Source organism: Erpetoichthys calabaricus, chromosome 1 (assembly GCF_900747795.2).
Source record: "Erpetoichthys calabaricus chromosome 1, fErpCal1.3, whole genome shotgun sequence".
NCBI classification, from domain to species: domain Eukaryota; kingdom Metazoa; phylum Chordata; class Cladistia; order Polypteriformes; family Polypteridae; genus Erpetoichthys; species Erpetoichthys calabaricus.
The window spans coordinates 300,983,285-301,006,960 of NC_041394.2; the positions used below are offsets into that span (position 1 = coordinate 300,983,285).

Consider the following 23,676-nt stretch of genomic DNA (forward strand, 5'->3'; position numbering starts at 1 on the left):
GATATGGAAAAAGATAATCCGCTATGGCAACCCCTAATGGGAAAGAAAGAAGAAAGGAAGCTGCCTAATGTCCTAGCATTGAATATATGGACAAGCAGCATTGCTGTTATTGATGTGGTGGATGCCATTCAGTCTGAAAGTTTTCTGAGATCAGGCACATGAGCAGTATAAATTTACACAACATTTGATTGAAACTCTCTGACTAGGTGGTTAAGGTTATCCTCATTCCTTTAATAAATCCAACTATGGCAATTTATGTTGTAGTACAGAGCACATTAAGCACTTGGGTAAATACATAATAAATCTCAAGTAAGGGAAACAATGCTGACAGTGTTCTTATTATCCAAAAAGATCAAACATTTTTTCAAAATTTAATGAGCATCTATAAAAGGCCTACTGTAGTTTCTGCCTGATAATGTTTTCACTCCCTTTTTCTTATTTTTGATTGTGTAATTGGGCAGCTCTTTTAGACCATAATCTGCAGTGTTGATATCATGTGAAGCACCATGTTAGCCAATGAATGAGCTGTTATAGGACACCACTCCTGACCAAAGAATGAGGGAGGAGATAGTTTTAAGTATAAAACCTTTTTTTGTTTCATCTCATTTTACTTTTGTTAACAAGTTAGCCTTATTTTGACAAAATATGTTTGGGACATTGTGAGCGTGCATCTGGGTGTCTGACTTATCAATAAGGCAACACGAGTGATCTGTGATACAGTATTTTTGATGAACATTTTGATATCGTGATGTTTTGTTCAATTTGAGTTCCCAAATGAAGGCTATTATGTCAGTAATCTTTTATCTCTATTTTCCATGGAAACATGATATCATAAATATTCCTTAGCACCAACTACAAACAATCCAAAGTAGCAAAAACAAAATATCTTTTTTAGGTGGATTATTCCTTTAAATGTGATGAATGCTACAGTTAAGTGATGTTTTTAGCCTTTTAGAGTCTGAATTAGGCTCAGTGGTGGAGAATTCAAGTGAATTAAAAAAAAAAAAATCCTTGACATTCACGCACATACTATAGATGGATGCTTTGCTGTGCTTGATAATTTAAACTGCTACACTGCTCTTTAAAAAAATGCTCATATAGCAAAAGGTTAATGGAAGCATTAAATGTCTAAACGAATTTTACAAACCTTAAGTTTCCATTTGCGCCTGATTTTTTTCCAGAGCTCTGTCCTCCTTGATCTTTAATTAGTTACATGAAATTTATTTCCATTACTTATCTTCCTGCCCTTCGGTTTGAACAGTGATTATGACAGAAAATTCTTCTGAATTTATTAAATTGGTAAATGCATTAAAATATTAAGTCTAATCATTTGATTTCCTGGACTCGTACAAGTACAGAATTTGATTGAATTAATAAGTGACTGCAAGTGGTTTTCTTTTAGGAGTATGTAACTAACAGCACATGTTTGGCATTGGTGGTATTAACTGCATAGTTTTTCTAATAAACATAAAATGCGGCATACAAAATTTCATTGGCTTTTCCAACATTACAGTGCATATTCACAATGCATGTCGGGTCAAAAACCTAAGCCATGAAATCCAAGGATCTCTATAGTCCTTGGTGATAAAATTGTAGTACGGCATAGACCAGGGCACGAGTATGAAATGATTTCTAAATGAACACAGTGGCCTTCAATAATTTTGAAATGGAAGAAGTTTGGAACCACTAGGATTAATTTGTTTAATTTGCTGGCCAGCCAGACTGAATAACTGGGCAAGAAGGGGCTTGGTCAGGGAAATAACCATGAACCCAACAAAGCCTCAGAAATCCTTTCCTAACATGGGAGAACCTGTCAGAAGCATCAGTCAATTGTTGATGGCAGAGAAATGTTGTGATGTGAAATTTTGCATACAAGTTCATAAATATTTTTATATAGATAGATATATACTATATTAATCCCAAGGGGAAATTCACATACTCCAGCAGCAGCATACTGATACAACAACAACAACAACAACATTTATTTATATAGCACATTTTCATACAAAAAGTAGCTCAAAGTGCTTTACATAATGGAGAGAAGAAAAATAAAAGACAAAATAAGAAATTAAAATAAGACAACATTAATTAACATAGAAAGGAGTAAGGTCCGATGGCCAGGGTGGACAGAAAAAACAAAAAAAAACTCCAGAAGGCTGGAGAAAAAAATAAAATCTGTAGGGGTTCCAGGCCACGAGACCGCCCAGTCCCCTTTGGGCATTCTACCTAACATAAATGAAATAGTCCTCTTTGTAGTTCGGGTTTTTCACGGAGTCACTTGATGCTGATGGTCATACAGATTTCTGGCTTTTAATCCATCCATCATTGTTGGAACATCATGGTGCTTTGGGTAGATGGTGGTGGCGCACGCCACCACCAACAGGACACCGGAAAAGGAAACAGAAGAGAGAGTAGGGGTTAGTACAGATTTTGAATGAATAGTTATTATAATGAATTAGATATACAGAGTATCAGGATTAAATTACAGTGAAGTTATGAGAAGGCCATGTTAAAATAATGTGTTTTCAGTAGTTTTTTAAAGTGCTCCACTGTATTAGCCTGGCGAATTCCTACTGGCAGGCTATTCCAGATTTTAGGTGCATAACAGCAGAAGGCCGCCTCACCACTTCTTTTAAGTTTTGCTCTTGGAATTCTAAGGAGACACTCAGTTGAGGATCTGAGGTTACGATTTGGAATATAAGGTGTCAGACATTCCGATATATAAGCTGGGGCGAGATTATTTAAAGCTTTATAAACCATAAGCAGAATTTTAAAGTCAATTCTGAATGACACAGATAACCAGTGTAGTGACATCAAAACTGGAGAAATGTGTTCGGATTTTCTTTTCCTGGTAAGGATTCTAGCAGCTGCATTCTGCACTAGTTGCAAACGATTGATGTCTTTTTTGGGTAGTCCTGAGAGGAGTGCGTTACAGTAATCTAGCCGACTGAAAACAAACGCATGAACTAATTTCTCTGCATCTTTCGATGATATAAGAGGTCTAACTTTTGCTATGTTTCTTAGGTGAAAAAATGGTGTCCTAGTGATCTGATTAATATGCGATTTAAAATTCAGATTACAATCAACGGTTACCCCTAAGCTTTTTACCTCCGATTTGACTTTTAATCCTAATGCATCCAGTTTATTTCTAATAGCCTCATTGTATCCATTATTGCCAATCACTAAGATTTCGTTTTTTTCTTTATTTAATTTGAGAAAGTTACTATTCATCCATTCTGAGATACAAGTTAGACATTGTGTTAGCGAATCAAGAGATTTGGGGTCATCAGGTGCTATTGATAAATACAGCTGTGTGTCATCAGCATAGCTGTGGTAGCTCACGTTGTGCCCTGAGATAATCTGACCTAATGGAAGCATGTAGATTGAGAAGAGCAGTGGACCCAGGATAGAGCCTTGTGGAACACCATATAGAATATCATGTGTCTTTGAGTTATAATTACCACAACTAACAAAGAATTTTCTCCCTGCCAGGTAGGATTCAAACCAATTTAAGACACTGCCAGAGAGGCCCACCCATTGACTAAGGCGATTCTTAAGAATATTATGATCAATGGTGTCAAATGCGGCACTCAGATCTAAGAGGATGAGAACAGATAAATGGCCTCTGTCTGCATTTACCCGCAAGTCATTTACTACTTTAACGAGTGCAGTTTCTGTGCTGTGATTTGTTCTAAAACCTGACTGAAATTTATCAAGAATAGCATGTTTATTGAGGTGCTCATTTAACTGTATAATGACTGCCTTCTCTAGAATTTTACTTAAGAAAGGCAGGTTAGAGATGGGTCTATAATTTTCAAGAGCAGAGGGATCGAGATTATTTTTTTTCTTAAGTAGGGGTTTAACTACCGCAGTCTTAAGACAGTCTGGGAAGACCCCCGTATCTAATGACGAGTTTACTATGTCAAGAACATTATCACTAAGCACGCCCGATACTTCTTTGAAAAAATTTGTTGGTATTGGGTCAAGGGCACAGGTGGAGGGTTTCATTTGAGAAATTATTTTATGTAAATCAGGTAAATCTATCCTAGTGAAAGACTTTAATTTGTTTATTATGGGGTACTGGGGTTTAGGAGGATCCTTAGTGTTGGGGAGATATACTATGTTATTTCTAATATCATTAATTTTTTGATTGAAAAATACAGCGATAGCCTCACAGGTTTTACTGGAAGTACTTAGGAGGCATTCCTTTGAGTTACCTGGGTTTAACAGATGATCAATTGTTGAGAATAAGACTCTGGGATTACTAGCATTGTTATTTATAATCTTAGAGAAATAGCAGCGCCTCTCAAGACGGACTGTGTTATTGTATTCTGTTATTTTAACTTTTAATATTTCATAGTCAATAGTTAGTTTTGTTTTCCTCCATTTACGCTCAGCTCTACGGCATGTTCTCTTTAAATCAGACACTCTTTGGGTCTTCCATGGTATAACAATGCTAGAAGATTTTTTAACTGTCTTTTCAGGTGCAACTAAGTCAACAGCAGCCCTCACTTTAGTATTAAATCTTTCCACCTTACTATTTACATTCTCCTCGCTATTATAGTTGGCACTATAAACGGACTGATTGGTTAGAATGTTTGAAAGTTTTAAAGCTGCTGATGAGTCAAAGAAGCGTTTTTTAACAATATGCTTCTCATGAGTGTTTTCTATCATTATTTCTATATTAAATAGTAGAAGAAAATGGTCTGATAGACCAATATCAATGACCTGCTTTATATCAACTTTTAGTCCTTTAGTAATTACTAAGTCTAACGTATGACCTGCTTTATGTGTAGGCTGATTAACGAGCTGTCTCAAATCAAAAGAGTCCAGGAGGTTCATAAATTCTTTTACTTTCTGGTCACATTGATTATCTATATGAAAATTAAAGTCGCCGACTATTAAGAGTGTGTCATAGTTCGTAATTAAGATTGACATCAAGTCAGAGAATTCCTCAAAGAAAGACGCGTTGAATTTTGGAGGTCTATACACGGATAATACTAGAACGTGAGAATCTCCCTGAATAATAATGGCGAGATACTCAAAAGACTTGAATTTACCAAAACTGATAATTTTACATTTTAACCTGCTTGAGTAAATGTTTGCTAGTCCTCCACCCCTCTTTCCTTGGCGATCAGCACGAGTAAAACTGTAATCCGGAGGCGCAGATTCGATTAAAACAGCTGCGCCATCTGAGCTAAGCCACGTTTCACTTAGTGCAATAAAATCTATTTTTTTATCACTAATAAGATCGTTGATAAAAAACGTCTTGTTAGTTAAAGCTCTAATATTTAATAGTGCCATATTCAATGTTTCGGAGGAGCAGAGATGAATACTATGTGCGTTATTGATATATGGAACAGGAATTAAGTTATTTTTATTAGCGCCGCTCTGCGTGTATTTTTTGTTTAATCTATGATATGTTTTTATAGTTTTAATACATTGTTCATCTAAAGTAGTAACTTTAATTAAATTATTGGTGTTTATGCCGTATTGCCTAGATTTTCTATGTGCATTAAGATTGGTTATTACAGTATTTATGTTGTGCACTTTTATGGAAGATTTTATTAAACAATTATCATGACCAAGCACAGGAGTGGCAATTCGGAAGGGGTTAAAAGCAGAGATAGATAGTCAAAATAAACGAATTACCTTGGATATGTTTTCGGAGAGGACCCGGGCGCCGAAGCTATTCGGATGCAGGCCATCTCGCTTGAAAAAAAAAAACAATATTAAATTAAAGATTGATAATAATGCAGGTAAAAACAGACAGTAACTTTGTATAATATTAATGTTTACCCTCCCGGGTGGAACTGAAGAGTCGCATAGTTTGGGGGAGAAACGATCTTCTCAGTCTGTCAGTGGAGCAGGACAGTGACAGCAGTCTGTCGCTGAAGCTGCTCTTCTGTCTGGAGATGACACTGTTTAGTGGATGCAGTGAATTCTTCATAATTGATAGGAGCCTGCTTAGTGCCCGTCGCTCTGCCACAGATGTCAAACTGTCCAGCTCCATGCCAACAATAGAGCCTGCCTTCTTCACCAGTATATGTCTTTTTTTGTAACTTAGACAAAGCAATGTAATATTAGTGTTACATTATTGATAATAACAGCAATGGTTTGATGATTTAAGAGCCCCCTTCCCCCCCTTTTAGGACGAAAGGGTTGGGGAAAGTGCCTCAAACAAGTTTAGCTAAATTTTCTGTGCTGAAGTCTCTCAGTCAACCCCCACAGGAAAGCCAAGCTGCCTAACTGCCAAACTTTACCTTAACACATGGTTTGGAGGGCAGGTGTGAAGATGTTCTATCCCCTCATTGGTTTGAAGTATGGCTGTTTGGAACTGTCTTGCATCAAAAGCATTTAAGTACCACAATGCCCTATTGGCTCTAGGGGTTGGACAGAAAACCTATAAATTTGCTTGCTTTACCTCACCCTCTCTCTTTTACCAAACTGATGAAAGACCATCTCACACCATAAACTGAAAAGGACAACACAATGAAGAGCACAGCTCGGCAGCCATATTGAGACAGGCATGTGGCCTGTTCTGAAGAAAGCTGACCACAAAAGGATGCCTTAACTAGAGACATTTCAAGTAACAAACAAGTCTGTGTACCGCCTGAAACTACACCACCATTTATCAGGTTGTATGGTTGCCAATATTCAAATGTACTTTGCATATTGTTATTATTTATGAATATTATCAATAATACATTGTTTAAGTTGTAACTTAACTCCTACTTGTCCTTTACTACACCTTATTGCCTGAGGTTATACATGTAGAAGGGAAGGTGGGGAGAAGTTATATGGTACAATACCTTATAAACAGTGGTAAGTCTGAGATTTGGGGCATTCTGACAAAGGCTACATAATAATACAAAAGGGGAAAGTAGAGTAAAATATTACTCTACCAAGACAAAACAAGTATCTAGATGGAACCCATTCATATAAAAAGGGCATATAGAGGTTGCCAAATGGCATCTAAAGAACTCTGGGAGCATGAGGAGATTCTCTGGTCTGATGAGACAAAGATTGAACTGTGTGGGTGAAACTGCAAACACTATGTCTGTCAAAGATGCCTAATACCATCTCTACAGTGCAGCATGGTGGTGGTAGCATCATGCTGTGAGGGACAGGGAAACTGGTCAGAATTATGAGAATTAATGCAGCCATATATAGAGAGGTCCTTGAAGAAAACCTGCTCCAGAATGCACAAAATCCCAGACTAGGCCAACGGTTCAGCTTCCAGCATGACAATAAGATGAAGCATGTAGCCAAGACAATGCTGGTGCATCTTTAGAACCAGTCTCTGAATGTCCTTGAATGACCCAGCCAAAGCCCAGACTTAAAACCCATAGAACATCTGTGGAGGGACATGAAGGTGGCAGTTTACAGATGTTTCCCTTCTAATCTAATGGAGCTTTAGAGGATCTTCCAGGAAGAATGGGATAAACTGCCCAAGTCCAGGTGTAGAGACTTACCCAAGAAGACTCAAAGCTATAATTCCTATCAAAGAGGTTTCTACAGAGTTTTAAATTCAGGGTCTGAACTCTTACATGAATGACACATTTCAGTGTTTGATTTTTAATAAATTTGCAAACATTTCTGAAAACATGTTTTCACTTTATCATAATGGGTTGTTACATAAAATCGATGGCCAAACATGGCAAATCAATCCATTTAGAATGAAATATACAACACAACAAAGTGTGCAGAAAGTGAAGAGGTCTGAATACTTGGACCCCTTTGAGCAAGGAAGTGCCTTTAAGAAATTGGAGTAGAACTGCTAGGAGATCTAGTCTGGCAACTTTATTCACTGGCATTCCATGGTCAGACACTCACCTCCTTCTCTCTCTCACTTTCTCACCTCTTAGGATGTAGTCATGCACTCTGGAGTTTCATTCCTTGACAAACATGCATGAATTTAGTGATTTAAAGTTTTTATTATTAAGAAGTAAGCCAAGCATTTGTGCATACAGCATGTTGTGGAAAATAAGTAAATAATAATAGTAATATATCAAATGAATGAGTTAAAATAGGGTGGCATGTTTGCACAGTGGTCAGCACTTCTGCCTTAAAGCCCTTGAATTCTGGATTTGATTTCTGGACCTGGCTAATATTTGTGTATTGTCTGTGCTTGTGTGGGTTTTTCTCCAGGTACTCCAGTTTTTCTCCTGCTTTCTGAAGATGTGCGGGTTATGAGTGAGTTTAGAGGTGTATGTGATTGTTCCCTTTAGTGAAAAGGCACCCCTCCTCAGAGGATTCCTGGCAGGATCGATTCCAGTTTTCAATGTCTCTGAAGTGTGTAAAGTGTTTTTTATAAATGTTAAAAAGATTTATTATGTGAAACATTTGGGCACACTTCATACACCTTTAAGTAAACACTTTCTGAAATTAGCCTGATGTAGTTTTGTTTCTATCAGATTCAAAGAGTAATAACTCTGCAACTATTCCCAACTATACAGTATGTATGTTGACAGATCCTAATCATTCAAATGAGTGTTTTTTGGCTTTAGGGAGATTTTTTGCATTTATAGTGTGACAACAAATTAGCACGCCAGAGTAAGTGTTGTCCTTTGCACATCTCTGTGCGTCATACTGTGATCCTTCTGCTTTGTTTCTTTTTGAATAAAAAAGTGTTATACTGTTGTCCTTAGCCTCAGTTAAAGGAAAAGCCAAATAGTTTGATTTGATATGACAGGATTTGAGAATGCAGCTGTTTTATCTGTGCAGTTATACTGTTTAGACTAGCACTCAGTAAGAGATGCTGTAACAAATGAGTGTCTTTCTTGCATCTTGCTTTCCATCTGATGCTATTCGGATTGGCTGTGGTTGGATGCAGCAAGTCAGGAGACTGATAAATGGATAGACAGCTGTTCCTCCTGCCCATAATTGCCTAGGCCTACTCTGAGGTCTGAAATAGAATGGCATGGGAAATACTGTATAAGACTCTTTGTTCAGGCATTGTGCATCCCAGAATAGTGAGATCATTTTGATAAGCTCTGTGTGTTTGTGTATTTGACTTGGTTCTGCATATTTTTGTTTAATGTTCTGGCTTGTGTTGACTTATTCTTGTTTTACGTGGTTTTATATAACCTTCTGCCTGCTTACCTTTGACAATTGCCTGGATCACAGACTTTGTTAATTAATATTTATGTACTTTAGCATGTAATTTCTTGCTTTCAGTCAACCTTTCCTGACCTTCACACCAACTGAGGTGTACGCTACTCTCCATGTTATACAGGATGGTATACTGTATTGATCTAATACAGCCCACTTTTCCTTTTTAGAAGCCAATGTTGACAGGTTGTGCTGTGTACCTGCCCAGGCTGTCATTTGTTTGACAAATGGACAATACTAATGTATGTGTGACATAAAAACTGTGCTGCTTGTGGTAAAATCAAAAACAATGTGTGTGTGTGTTTTTAAAATTTGGTTCAAACATTTTGTTAACTATTTCAAACCTAAGAGGAGGACAATTTTTTTTTTTTTGTTCTTTATTTCGTCTTATACGATTTCTCGTATTAGAAATTTGTTAGTTTTCGCATACCCCTTGGGGTCAGAGCGCAGGGTCAGCCATTGTACAGCGCCCCTGGAGCAATTACAGGTTAAGGGTCTTGCTCAAGGGCCCAGCAGAGTAGGATCTCTTTTGGCAGTGATGGGGATTCGAACCGGCAACCTTCAGGATACCAGCGCAGATCCTTAGCCTCAGAGCCACCACTCCACCCTGTGTAGCTTTTTATATATAGAATGTACAGTTTAAAGTTGTAAGTAACTAATTTTTTCAACATCAATATACATTACGATTTCTCAAATAAATTTGGAGAACAGGTAAATTAAATGACTGCATCAGGGTACCCAGTCAGTGAGTCAGAGTTTGAATTGTCAGCCTTGTGGTTTAAAAGTTTATGCCACTATACTATCCTGATTGCATGTTTTAACATTGTGGATTTTTCCGGTGGGGGAAAAAAACAAAACAAAATAGTCTTCCATAGTCATTGAAGCTGAACACAATTTGAGAGTCACATAGGGAGATTTGTAAAATTACCTACAATATACAATAGGCCGGTCTCTTCTTTTTTTAGGATGCTTAGGTGTTTTAATGTGTGTGACAAGATGCTGAGGATGTTCCATTAGTTTATAGTGTGCATGACCACACTTACAGTCACACAGGGCCATCCTGAAGACTTCCAGAATACAACTGGACACAGATTTCATGCCCAAAGTGCCTGAGAGAGACAGGGATATGTGAATTCTAAAATTGCTTAAAAAGTATAGTGTGGAATAAAATGTGTAAATGTCTTCATTCACCGCAAAAAAGCCCAATGCTAATGATTTCATTCATCTACTGTGATGTAAATTTATTATCAGATGCCTCAATATTTTAAATGAGTGTGTTTTAAAGAACTATAATACAGTAACACACACTTTAAAGATCATTTTTTAAAGGTTCAGTTTTATTTTTCTCATATTACAGCTGTCTCAGGTCTGTTTGCCAAAGGCTCAGTTTAATTCCTTATCTTTGAGCAGGAATTTTCTATAATGCCATGTTTGATACACATGGAACATCTTGTTTAACGTGAAATACTTTCTGCAGGGCAAGCCTGTGGGTACTCCAGATGCCGGAGCGTATTTCCGCCTGTTGTCTGAGCATGGAGTGGCAGCCATGTTTGTTGCCCCAACTGCTCTCAGAGCCATCTGCCAGCATGACCCCCAGGCATCTCTTGGGATGAAGTACCCACTAACAAGGTAAAGATGGAATAGATTGCTGTTATTTAATAATTAAAGATATGAGTTCAGGATTGTGGTTTAATAATTAATGATGTTTAAAAGTAGTTAAATGCTAAATAATAGGCATGTCTATAGTAAGTAAGCTTGATTCACTCATATTCAGGTAAGTTGCATTTCTGGTGCTAGATGGTGTCTTTTGCATCATTTGGGAATTATACTGAGTTTATACAGAAATTATATAAAAATATGGTGTCAAATCAAATGCAACACTCATCCAAATATCTGATACTTATGCGGTTAATTTAATTGAGAATTGTGATGATCTGAACTAAACTATCCTTTTACAGTTGTTTTAGAACAGATGTCTCAGTGAATACCTCCAGCATAGCTTATGTATTTGGTTTGCATCCTGCCACTGGCTGGTTATGTGAGCAGCAGGGTTAATGATTTATAAAGATCTATGTCTGCAACATCCTTGGGTTGATATTTAGCATGAAAGATCCCACCATTGATTCATTTTCCTGATCGTTTAGTCCAATACAAGGTGGTGAGAAGCTATCTTGGTATCAACTGGTGCCAAACAGGAACCCACTGGCACCAATCCATATCAGGTCAAACTGACACTAAGCTAATTTAGTGTCACCAGTTAATCTGGATGTGTTTGCTAGGTGGGAGGAAGACAAGAGTACTAGAAGGAAAACCTTAGCAGACATGGAAAGAATAGGCAAACTCTACAAAGATGGTGAAAAGTCTGGAAATGCAGTCAAGTATTTTGGTGTCACCTGAGCCCATTTGAATGCATAGTGTTTAAATAGGCTCTCTAGGGAAGGGTGAAAATTTCTCAACTGAGTTATGTTCTTGTGTTTTTTTTCCTTATGCTTTTGGACTTTCACTCATTTACTTAGGCTTTAACTTTATCTTATTTTACTGTGCATGTTTTCCTAGTCTGTCACCTCAGACTTTGCCTAAAAATTCATAGCAGTAATTTATACGTTTTCCATTTTGTTATTTCTGCTGTTTTATTCCTGCAGTATCATGTCCTGAAAGTCTGGTTGTTGATGTACTACTAGGATGTCAACAAAACCCATTTTAGGTTGGAAACTTGCAGCACCCTTATGACACACAGCCATGTGACATTTCTATTCATCTGATGAAATGGGGAATTGTTAAGATTTGTTAATTGCATCATAGATGCAGAATAATTACAGGGATTGATTTGATACTCACTTACTGACCCTAGAAATGGACTATGAGATGATTTGTTTTATGAGTTTCTTTTATTTAAAGTGTATAACACAACAGCAGAATTGTTCAAATAAATACAGTATATACTGTAGCATGTAGCGTATAAAGTTGTTTAGATAGAACAGTGCCTACTGTGAACACCATGTTGGATGACAGCATATTTCAATAGCTATTCATACACAGAATGGCCAAAAAATTGAACTATTTACAGTACATTCTTTAAAATGACTTCATGTGTCATACACGAGCATTTTCACAGTTGTCCTGGAGAGATTACATTTGCAAGTCATCCGTTTATTATTAAGTCTGACTGAGCCAGTAGAGGATCTTAGAAGAAGGAACTTATCCCAGGAGTATTAGGCACAAATCAAGGACCAACTACCCCCACTCATATTTCACCAATTTAAGAATGGAGAAGACGGCACACATGCACACACGCACACACATACACACTCACACAAGTGGAGAATGTGCAATCTACATCTAGGTTGACCAGGATTTGAACCCAGGACTGCTGAGTTGTAAGCAAAGCTAACCTAACCCCTGCACCGCTATGTTGCCCCAGAACAATGGGTTAATTTTATATTCTTAAATGTTTTTAATCCTTGCATAAAGTAGGTTTCACCGGCACTACAAACTGTAGCAATACTTTTGACAGCTGCAGTGGCAGATAGCCTTCCCTTAGTAGTCATTTTTCAGTTTTTTTTTAGTTTCTGTATTGCCATATGTCATAAAGATAAAGACATTCATATTTGCTTTTGCCTTAAGTAAAGAAAAAAACTGATAATACATAGAAGATCTACTGCAGCACATACTTTATTTAAAAAAAAAAGAGTTATTAAAAAGGTGTATTATTCAGTAGTCTTTCAGCATTGATCTTAATATTATTGTCAGGCAAGGTTTGTGTTTATTTACTAGATAGCATTGTTTAATTTGAGGTGCAGTGGGAAAATGAAAATTTATTGATGTTATTTTATGAATACAGATTTTCAAACATACATCGGCCATTAATTCTAAATGTCAGTTGGCTGAACAATTATTACTACACACAGTGGATGCCATTTTTGTTTGTGTCACTTTCGGAACTCATACCCTGTAGATTCAGTGCCTAGTGTTGTCTCAGGTGTTATGATCTTAAAAAGGTTGCCTACAGGCAATGCTGTAGTTAAGTGATCAGGAGATGAAAAACACTGGTGGCAGAAGTGAAGTCAGCAACAGGTTTGGGTCTGAATATTGGGAGAAGTCAAAATATTGTTCTCTGTTAGTTTAAGTCAGCATTCACAACTTTGTGTGAATTAAGTATTTGTTTCAGTTTTGGAAGAATTATGTGCAGGTAAAGGTGTGATTACCTGTATATGTCTAGGGATCAGATTTATAGAACTTGCATATGCACAAAAGGAGGCTTGAAATGCGTATATGTAACTTTGAAATTTATTTTATAAAAGAAACTTGACAGGGGAATACGCCTATATTTATGGTAATATGACCCATCTATATGCAATATTTTGAAAAAACTGGGAAATGACGACACCCTTGATCAAGTTGGGAAATTCAGGTAAACCAGCCAAATTATGACTCAAGTGTATAATAATTAATATCACAAGGCTGTTGTTTTAACGTGTGTTGATGGGACAAACATATTAAAGCTTAAAAGTGATGACTATGATATTCTAGTCTGTGATATTAGATAATGCATTTGTGCTGTGTATTATGGCACACTCCTAAAATGAAATAAGATCTCTTGTTGTGAGAAGAGGCAGCTTTTCCCTGCTCCTTTCTCAGTTATCAGACTGCTGACAAAAGCTGGGGGACTGTTTTTAAACACGTTAGAATTACAACATACTTTAAAGCTGTTATTCTGAGTAGGTGATTTTGGAATTTGGAAGAAAACAGTCTCATTTTTCTGGCTTTTCGGCATCCATTTTATTTTGGAGCAGTAGGGTAACAGAATGTCACACTCTCAGTATACTACATATATAATGACCACCGAGTGGCTTCTGGATAAGGAAGAGTCAGGATCATTAAACGTGTGCAAAATCAGCCATGCTGGCTGTAGTTGTTTACAAGACTTAAACTTGGTCTTTGGATTGTCATTTTCTAAGCTTGGTCTTTGGACTGTCATTTTCTTTTCTTCCATGCTGCTTTTGGCAATCTCTCAAGCAGAGTTCTTTTGCGTATTTAAAATTTAGTCAGGTAAACTGTTCTGTTCATGTCTTGTGTTTCTTTCTCAATTGGAAATTTCACATGAACAGCCTTGAAAGGAGCAAGTCCAATTCAGGCAATTTGGAGAAACTGGAGATTTGGAGAAATTTTCTGACAACTCTGATTTTGTTTTAGAATCAATGAAATGTACTTCTATTGTGTTTATTATGCTCTTTATGTTCACATTAAAAAAAATTGTTATCTTCAATTTTTTTGCACACAAAGTGATACACCAGTGGCATTTTCCCATCTCTCCCACAAATCCAACTAGTCTCAACGAAAGACATAGCAGCACTTCCGAAACTGTGCAGAGGAGAGCAACCAATAGCATCTCATGACATAAGGACATGCCTTACACCAACAAACTCAGTAAGTTAAACCTCTTTAGTCTCGAGCAGAGGAGACTCTGTAGAGATCTAATCCAGGTCTTCAAAATTGTCATAGGCATTAATAAAGTAGATCTAGATTAATTCTTTGGACTGTATGGAGAATCACGTATGTGAGGATGCCAGCAGAAATTAAGGGCAAGTGCATTTATGCCTGAAGCCAGGAAGCCCTTCTTTATACAAAGAGTTGTGAGAACCTAGAAAAAACTATTGGGACATCAATAATCTGTGTGTTAAAACATGCATATACAGTCAAGTTTTGTTATCTGTGGGGATTATGTTCCTGAAAAACCTGATGTGGAAATTGCAGCTACTGAAGCATTGATCCTATGGGAAAAATGGAGATATGCTCTGATGAGATGCCATCTTGTAGGGAAAGGCCGGTGGGGGGAGACAAGGTTAGGCGGAAGCAATGACCCTCACCTATTGCCCCTTGAGACTTCTAATTAATCCTTCTCCAGGTTCATCTCTGGCAACCTTGTTACAACTTTTACTTCCTCTTTACTCAAGTTCAATTGTCTTCTACAGTGGTGTGAAAAACTATTTGCCCCCTTCCTGATTTCTTATTCTTTTGCATGTTTGTCACACAAAATGTTTCTGATCATCAAACACATTTAACCATTAGTCAAATATAACACAAGTAAACACAAAATGCAGTTTGTAAATGGTGGTTTTTATTATTTAGGGAGAAAAAAAATCCAAACCTACATGGCCCTGTGTGAAAAAGTAATTGCCCCCTGAACCTAATAACTGGTTGGGCCACCCTTAGCAGCAATAACTGCAATCAAGCGTTTGCGATAACTTGCAATGAGTCTTTTACAGCGCTCTGGAGGAATTTTGGCCCACTCATCTTTGCAAAATTGTTGTAATTCAGCTTTATTTGAGGGTTTTCTAGCATGAACCGCCTTTTTAAGGTCATGCCATAGCATCTCAATTGGATTCAGGTCAGGACTTTGACTAGGCCACTCCAAAGTCTTCATTTTGTTTTTCTTCAGCCATTCAGAGGTGGATTTGCTGGTGTGTTTTGGGTCATTGTCCTGTTGCAGCACCCAAGATCGCTTCAGCTTGAGTTGACGAACAGATGGCCGGACATTCTCCTTCAGGATTTTTTGGTTGACAGTAGAATTCATGGTTCCATCTATCACAGCAAGCCTTCTAGGTCCTGAAGCAGCAAAACAACCCCAGACCATCACACTACCACCACCATATTTTACTGTTGGTATGATGTTCTTTTTCTGAAATGCTGTGTTCCTTTTACGCCAGATGTAACGGGACATTTGCCTTCCAAAATGTTCAACTTTTGTCTCATCAGTCCACAAGGTATTTTCCCAAAAGTCTTGGCAATCATTGAGATGTTTCTTAGCAAAATTGAGACGAGCCCTAATGTTCTTTTTGCTTAACAGTGGTTTGCGTCTTGGAAATCTGCCATGCAGGCCGTTTTTGCCCAGTCTCTTTCTTATGGTGGAGTCGTGAACACTGACCTTAATTGAGGCAAGTGAGGCCTGCAGTTCTTTAGACGTTGTCCTGGGGTCTTTTGTGACCTCTCGGATGAGTCGTCTCTGCGCTCTTGGGGTAATTTTGGTCGGCTGGCCACTCCTGGGAAGGTTCACCACTGTTCCATGTTTTTGCCATTTGTGGATAATGGCTCTCACTGTGGTTCGCTGGAGTCCCAAAGCTTTAGAAATGGCTTTATAACCTTTACCAGACTGATAGATCTCAATTACTTCTGTTCTCATTTGTTCCTGAATTTCTTTGGATCTTGGCATGATGTCTAGCTTTTGAGGTGCTTTTGGTCTACTTCTCTGTGTCAGGCAGCTCCTATTTAAGTGATTTCTTGATTGAAACAGGTGTGGCAGTAATCAGGCCTGGGGGGGGGGGCTACGGAAATTGAACTCCGGTGTGATACACCACAGTTAGGTTATTTTTTAACAAGGGGGCAATTACTTTTTCACACAGGGCCATGTAGGTTTGGATTTTTTTTCTCCCTAAATAATAAACACCATAATTTAAAAACTGCATTTTGTGTTTACTTGTGTTATATTTGACTAATGGTTAAATGTGTTTGATGATCAGAAACATTTTGTGTGACAAACATGCAAAAGAATAAGAAATCAGGAAGGGGGCAAATAGTTTTTCACACCACTGTAGGTGTCTTCTCCAAACTCCATGATAGACTGCAGCAGGGCCAGTCCGACGTACTGTATAAACCTTCCAGTTGGTAGTATTGACATGCAGTGTGAACAAAGGTCTGGCACTCCTTTCAACAGCTTAACCACACCTCTTAGTGCTAGGAAGATACACATCGATCCATTAAGTGTAGCACATGTGCCACCCGGCCATGAAACTCTGGTAGCATCACAGACCTGTTATTGCTCAATTTCATGTTTAGCTGCTGTGTGATAGGCCTCTCGGAATTTCTTTTTGCTGAACATGGCCGGAAATAGGCGCAAGTAAACTCTGGGTGTTGAATAATGGGTTACACTTTTGAAATGGTTAAAAAGTGAAGCCACAGGAACAGACTGCAGATAGTAAGGTTTTATTGTGTTGTTTAATCACGTTATGGGGTGTTAAAATAGTGTGTGACTTTAATCAGTATTACTGAATTTATATCATCAAAAGGGTGCTAAATATAATGGATTTGTTATCTGACAGATTTCCATAGGCCACTACATCCCAAGTTGCATCAGCAGCATGCCTTTGAAACACTAGCTAATGTTGTATTGCTAAATATTGTCTCTGTCACTTGATGTTGTTTTAAATGTCTGGTAATGATATATAGTAATACATGGAGATTTTCATTTTTGTACTTATTGCTTGAGTTTTCTTAACTTTGCTTTGAAAAGTTGTGTACAGTAATCCTTCCTCCATCGCGGGGGTTGCGTTCCAGAGCCACCCGCGAAATAAGAAAATCCGCGAAGTAGAAACCATATGTTTATATGGTTATTTTTATAATGTCATGCTTGGGTCACAGATTTGCGCAGAAACACAGGAGGTTGTAGAGAGACAGGAACGTTATTCAAACACTGCAAACAAACATTTGTCTCTTTTTCAAAAGTTTAAACTGTGCTCCATGACAAGACAGAGATGACAGTTCCGTCTCACAATTAAAAGAATGCAAACATATCTTCCTCTTCAAGGGAGTGCGTGTCAGGAGCAGTGACTGTCACAGAGATAGAGAGAAAAGCAAACAAATCAATAGGGCTGTTTGGCTTAAGTATGCGAAGCACCGCAGCACAAAGCTGTTGAAGGCGGCAGCTCACACCCCCTCCATCAGGAGCAGAGAAAGAGAGAGAGAGAGAGAGACAGAGTTTGTTTTTCAAGCACAAATCAATACGTGCCCTTCGAGCTTTTAAGTATGCGAAGCACCGTGCAGCATGTCGTTTCAGGAAGCAGCTGCACAAAAGATAGCAACGTGAAGATAATCTTTCAGCATTTTTAGACGAGCGTCCGTATCGTCTAGGTGTGCGAACAGCCCCCCTGCTCAATCCCCCTACGTCAGGATCAGAGAAAGTCAGCGCAAGAGAAAGAGAAAAGTAAGCTGGGTAGCTTCTCAGCCATCTGCCAATAGCGTCCCTTGTATGAAATCAACTGGGCAAACCAACTGAGGAAGCATGTACCAGAAATTAAAAGACCCAATACATATTTAAATATGCTTACATATAAAATCCGCGATGGAGTGAAGCCGCGAAAGGCGAAGCGCGATATAGCGAGGGATTACTGTATTTCAGTTTCTTAATAAGTAAGCTTGTGACATCATCACAAGTGTGACCTCACCTACAGATCAAGTTGGCCTTGGGCTGACATAAGGTTTTAAATTATCCCTGTTCAAAATGGGTACAATGAGAACTGTCTGATTGTTCTGTCACTTGGATCATGATTCCAAAGGAAATTAAATTTTTGTTTATTTTTTGTGTTTCTGCCCCCATTAACTCAAACGTAAGTAATAACTATGATCAAATGCAGTATTTAATATACAGAACAGCCATTTCTGTTTGCTGTGTACATTTGCTGTCCAGCTTTCTCAGTGCAGTACATGTATTTCATTTTAATCAAAGTGTATTGTTGTGGTAATGTGCCTTAATATACTTGTAACTGGTGCACATGGAGAGCTGCTTCAAGCAAAGAGACTTTCTAACACAGCAGAAGCAGAGCAAATGTTTAACCTACAGATGTGTCAATCACCAAAGTAGGTGCCAGCTAACCATGCTGCATTTTATTGGAGGCGTCCTCGCTCAGCTGCTAACCCCTGTGGGAATATGGCAGTTACCAACATTAGGTGTGTTTATTGCTATACCTTGAGTATATTAGCATGAAAATGCCTATGTTTGTTATTTTATTTGCCCACCCTGTAGTTGCTGTTAACTATATTGGTTATATGAGTGTTAGGTATATCTGCTTTATAGCGCCCCATGTGTACAGCCTTACGTGCACATGGGCAGGTGCCTCAAACTTACTAGCTCTGCACAAGAAGACAAAATAGTTGTCTTCAGACCTGAGTTACACTTGTGTCAATCACCAAAGCAGGTGTGAATATAGTTATCACCCACCCTGGGTGGTCTTAACAATATACAGTAACTTGACCCAATCAAAGAGCATAAAAACAATATTATTATAAAGCAAATTTTAAAAAATCACAGTATAACTGATAGTAGCAAAAGTAAGAAATATATGTGAAAGGTTAGGAAATGTCTTCGAAAAAGAGTCTTATTAAAGAAATACTTGTGCAGAGAATACAGGTGATGGAAGATGAGTCTTTTCAAGTCTAGATGCAGAGCTGCTTCGGATTTTCCTCAGTCCGCAGAGGTCTTGCCAATTTCTTTTGTTTCTTCTTTCTTTTGTTGTTCCCTTCTCTGCTCCTCTCCTGCTGTATGTGCAGCATGCTTCCCAAAATCCAAAGTTAAAGGCATCACCTCACATCAAATTAACAAGGATTACAAGAATAATCGAAAAGTGTTTGTCTTTCTCAGGCTGATTGTTCTTTCTGATCCTAATTTCCCCAGGCTAATAAGTTACAAAAAGTAATTGTAACAGTCTGTTTTTTAGGATTCTTAAAGAATCATCTTAAAGATACAAGGTGCATATCAGTAAAATACAGAATTTAAAATCGGTCTATAGCAGTCATTTAAAAAAAATACACAATATTGTTTAAAATGTGATTAAAGAGTACAGAGATGAAAAGTTTAAGGAGACTCTGTTGAATTAAATTCAGAATGCCCAGAGGTTTTCTAAATGCTGGCTGTTTATTCAGGTGTCCTTATTGCTGGCAGGTTAATTGGTATTAGCTGACATTGTTCCCATTCTGACTTGCTTGCAGTTCAAGTTCCTATTTTATGTATTATTTAATTTATAGTTCAGTATTGTGAGTTTGAACATTTTTATTCTTCATTTGTCCATACACAGAGAGATATAGAATTTTTACTTTGCAGTATTACAATCTTGCCTTGCCATTGCTACCTCAGAATATGTAGATATACTGTAAATGTGCTAAAGTCCTCTCATCTATATGCATTGAAGCCCACTAGGAATTTCAGAGTATTAACACTGATGAGATATGTTTCAAAAATTTAGTTGTCGTTTCTCAAGCGTGCGGATTGTTTTTTAATCTGGTAATTTGGAGTGTAAGCATCAGGCTGAGGATTTTAAAGCACTGTAACAGTTTATCCAGGCTAGCATTAAACAATGTTGTCATTTTACCATTTGAATGACAAACCTAAGCAGTGTTTTAATGTGATCATATTAAGTAATCCTAGCTTCTGTTCAGACATCTGTGTCTGTCCACAGTGCCACATAGTGGAATATTGTTGGTGAGTACTATATGCATATACTTGTCCATTGTCTATCTCTTAATGTGTCTAGAATCATTTGTTAATTTTTTTAATTTGTTTTGTTTGGAAACAGCCAGCCATTTTAAGAGCTGCATTTTGAACAATCAGTGCATTTCTTGCCTTATCTTTTACTATAAGTGTGCTGAGTGAAATTATCTAAAGAGATCAGTGTCTCTGCATAATAATAGAGCATTTGTGTTAAGTGTAACTGGTGGCATCAGGATAACCTTTGGCCAGTAATTTGTTTAGGTAGTACTTAAGTACCATTAGGGACAGCTGATTTCACGTTGTTAGTAATACTTTCTGGCAACTGCAGGCATCTGGGTCACAGTGGGGAGTTTGAATGTTCCTAATGTTCCTTTGTGTCCACATAGTTTTTTTTCATGTCATTCTCCTTTCTCCTTCAACATTCTAAAGATGTACATTTTGTATTCAGTATTAAATTTAAATTATGTTAATTTTTTAAAACAGCATAGAGGGTAGCATGTCCACCTGTGTGTGTTTGTGTAAATGACTTCTGTGAAGAAGATGTGCCCTTGCACCCTTATGCCCTGCTGCAGGCTTACTCCCCATGTCGTAGTGACCCTGTAATGCAGTGGTTTTCATAGTCTGCAAGCATGAGTTAAGAGATTCAATTGGTCTGATACATTACTCTGTTATGTATGTACATAAGTAGTAATTTATAACACCCAGACTTCTTCCCATCTTCTGCACTCCTAAGTGAACTTCTCTACGTGAACTTCAGACAGGTGTTTTGACCAGTGAATATGGGGGAGAGGCAGAATTTCTGTTCAAAAGCACATTTTCCCGTTTATGATGTATGCTGATTTTTCCAGACGTAACCATTATTAATATTTTAGAATAAAATGCATTTGTTTCGCTTGTTTTGAGAATATGAATGGAAAAGAGTTCATTATACAACACAAATAACATGAGAAATTTCTTCTTTTATCCATATGTGTTTTTCACATTAATTGCCATTGTACAGCACTGGTCACTATTTTGTTCTGTTATATCATAAAATCTTTGTTCTGCATGAAAATTAGATTTTTTTTTTCCGGTCACCATTACAAACTACATGGGCTAAGTAAAATATAAAAAATATTATTTTTGGATAGAGTATTCTGGAGAGCGCCCGGATTCAATCCCGTGACCTCTTCATTATGAGTCGGCAGGTCTTACTGCTGTGCCACTCAAGCGGTCGTATTAGTGTTGTACCCTAACCTGATTTCTTCTTCTTCGGTTATATTCTTAAATAAAAGCACACTTCTTTTGTTATATGTGTACCTTTTGTGAAAGTGTTTATTTGATATTTGGACTTCAGTCTTCACACATTATATACTACATGTCAAAATTTTGTCATTAGTACTATAACATGAAAAAAGTTTCTATTTTAGGTATTTATTCAACATTTCTTGTGTTTCTCGCATTTCCTGTCATCCTACATTTACATAGATCGCTGTAGACACGGAACACACATGAAATGCATGTATACCAAATAATGATATATTATTTCCCCTATACAACTCCAGGCACCTCACACACAGATAAACAAGACTTGAGCTGGGAGAACTTTTTGCCCGAGTGGAGCTCCGTGATGGTGGGCGGGTTCGGTGATGGAATAGCAGGCTGCTTGCTTCTTGTGCTGATCGACAAATTTACAAAACAAAAGATGCTGATGGAGAAGTGTGAAAGAATTTAAGGAGGCCCAGGATTATGTTTTTTCATAGGCTTCAGGGATTCTAGTGTTAAATATATATTGTATATTTACTAGCTGTGCTACCTGTCTAAGACAAGTAATCAACTTAGACCTTGGTGTTAATGTTTGCAGTGTATATGTCTCTGCAATATGACATTTGGTATGGGATTCGTAAAAGTAGTTTGTGATGCGCCATCTACTGGAATGACAAATGCAGAGCATTTTATTACTAAACATGTTTGTGGTCTGTCATATTTTGGAACCGCGGAGACATAGCAACTGGACAAACTCAACGACAGACACAAAGACACTTTTATTATGGTGGATATACACTTATATATATCTTCATGTTATTTTTGTTTTAAATATAACACAATACAGTCATTGTTAATTTTTCAAATAAATAATTTCTTTCATTCCATGGATGTGGAAACCTTTTGAATCCATGGACCCTACAGTGCTTGTGGAGCAAGTTGCACAAAGATTGCTGTAGGACTCACTAGTACAGGAGATTGCACCAAAAGCTTGTAATTTGTATTAAAAAATGTTGTAAAGACGGCTAAAACCATTCACATTTTATTAAAACTTTCTATAAATCAAAGCCCTGTATTGACATAACAGCCTAAAAGCAGAATTGCTTAATTATATTATGGACTTGAATACATTTTTACTGATAAGAAACAGCAAATATGATTGATTTGGTCATAGAGAACATGTCGCTTTTGAATGTCATAAAAGAATAAAATTCCTTTGTGTCTATAGAAAGTACATATGGCATGAATGAGCTCACAGGTCACCACATTGACTGTAAAAGGAAAGAAAAACAGATTAGTTTTGTTACTGTCGCATCTAAAGTTGTAAGAACATTATCTCCAGTGCTTGACAGGGTCTAATGGAAACTGAAAGAGACCTCAACATTTATAATGTGTAAATAGCTTTGGAGGCTGAGTAAAATCCCTTCAGAGGTACTTATTTAGTAACAAGATCAAACTGGATTTGCTGAAGCTAGACAACAACTGTCAAAGCATTGATTATTAATTTATCTCATATGTAAGCTTTCAGGGTTTGAACTCAATATTTGTGCTTAGATCAAGCTATTGTACTCTAGCCCAGAAGCCTCTGTTTGTGTAAACAATATAAATTCTGATTGTTTCATACTAGAATGTGGAACCTGAGAAGGCTGTCTTTCATGACCAGTACTCTGTGCAGTTTCTCTTGAACCATTGGCTATTTACCTTTCACAAGAGGGAATTATAAGAGAGCAAAGCTAAGAAATAATATATCTTAAAGCTTATGATATGGCTGTTGTCATTACAGATTCAGACTCTTCTTCATTGAATTTATTAAATGTGGAATGAATTTCATAATATCTGTGGATTCAAAATTAATTTGACAATGAGTGTAAGTTTTGTAAAAATGTAGTGATGCTCGAAAATGACTCTGTGAGTCTAAGTAATGATACAAAATATATCCATTTCCTCTTACTTTTTAAAATGATGTATTAGAATCGATAATATTTTACATCAATAAAAACAAAACAAGAATAAACTGTACAAAGTTAGATAAGAGGAAATTTTCAGCAATATATGATTCT

General features: G+C 37.3%; 1 protein-coding gene across 2 annotated transcripts in view; it reads left to right on the plus strand.

Annotated features, from left to right (window-relative positions):
• acss3 (acyl-CoA synthetase short chain family member 3) overlaps positions 1-23,676 on the plus strand; it is a 228,480-nt gene that overhangs the window by 82,406 nt on the left and 122,398 nt on the right. For both annotated transcript variants that reach the window (XM_028817153.2, XM_051919742.1), the window contains one exon: positions 10,592-10,743. In XM_028817153.2, the coding sequence (XP_028672986.1) occupies positions 10,592-10,743 (152 nt within the window). The remainder of the gene's footprint in view (positions 1-10,591; positions 10,744-23,676) is intronic.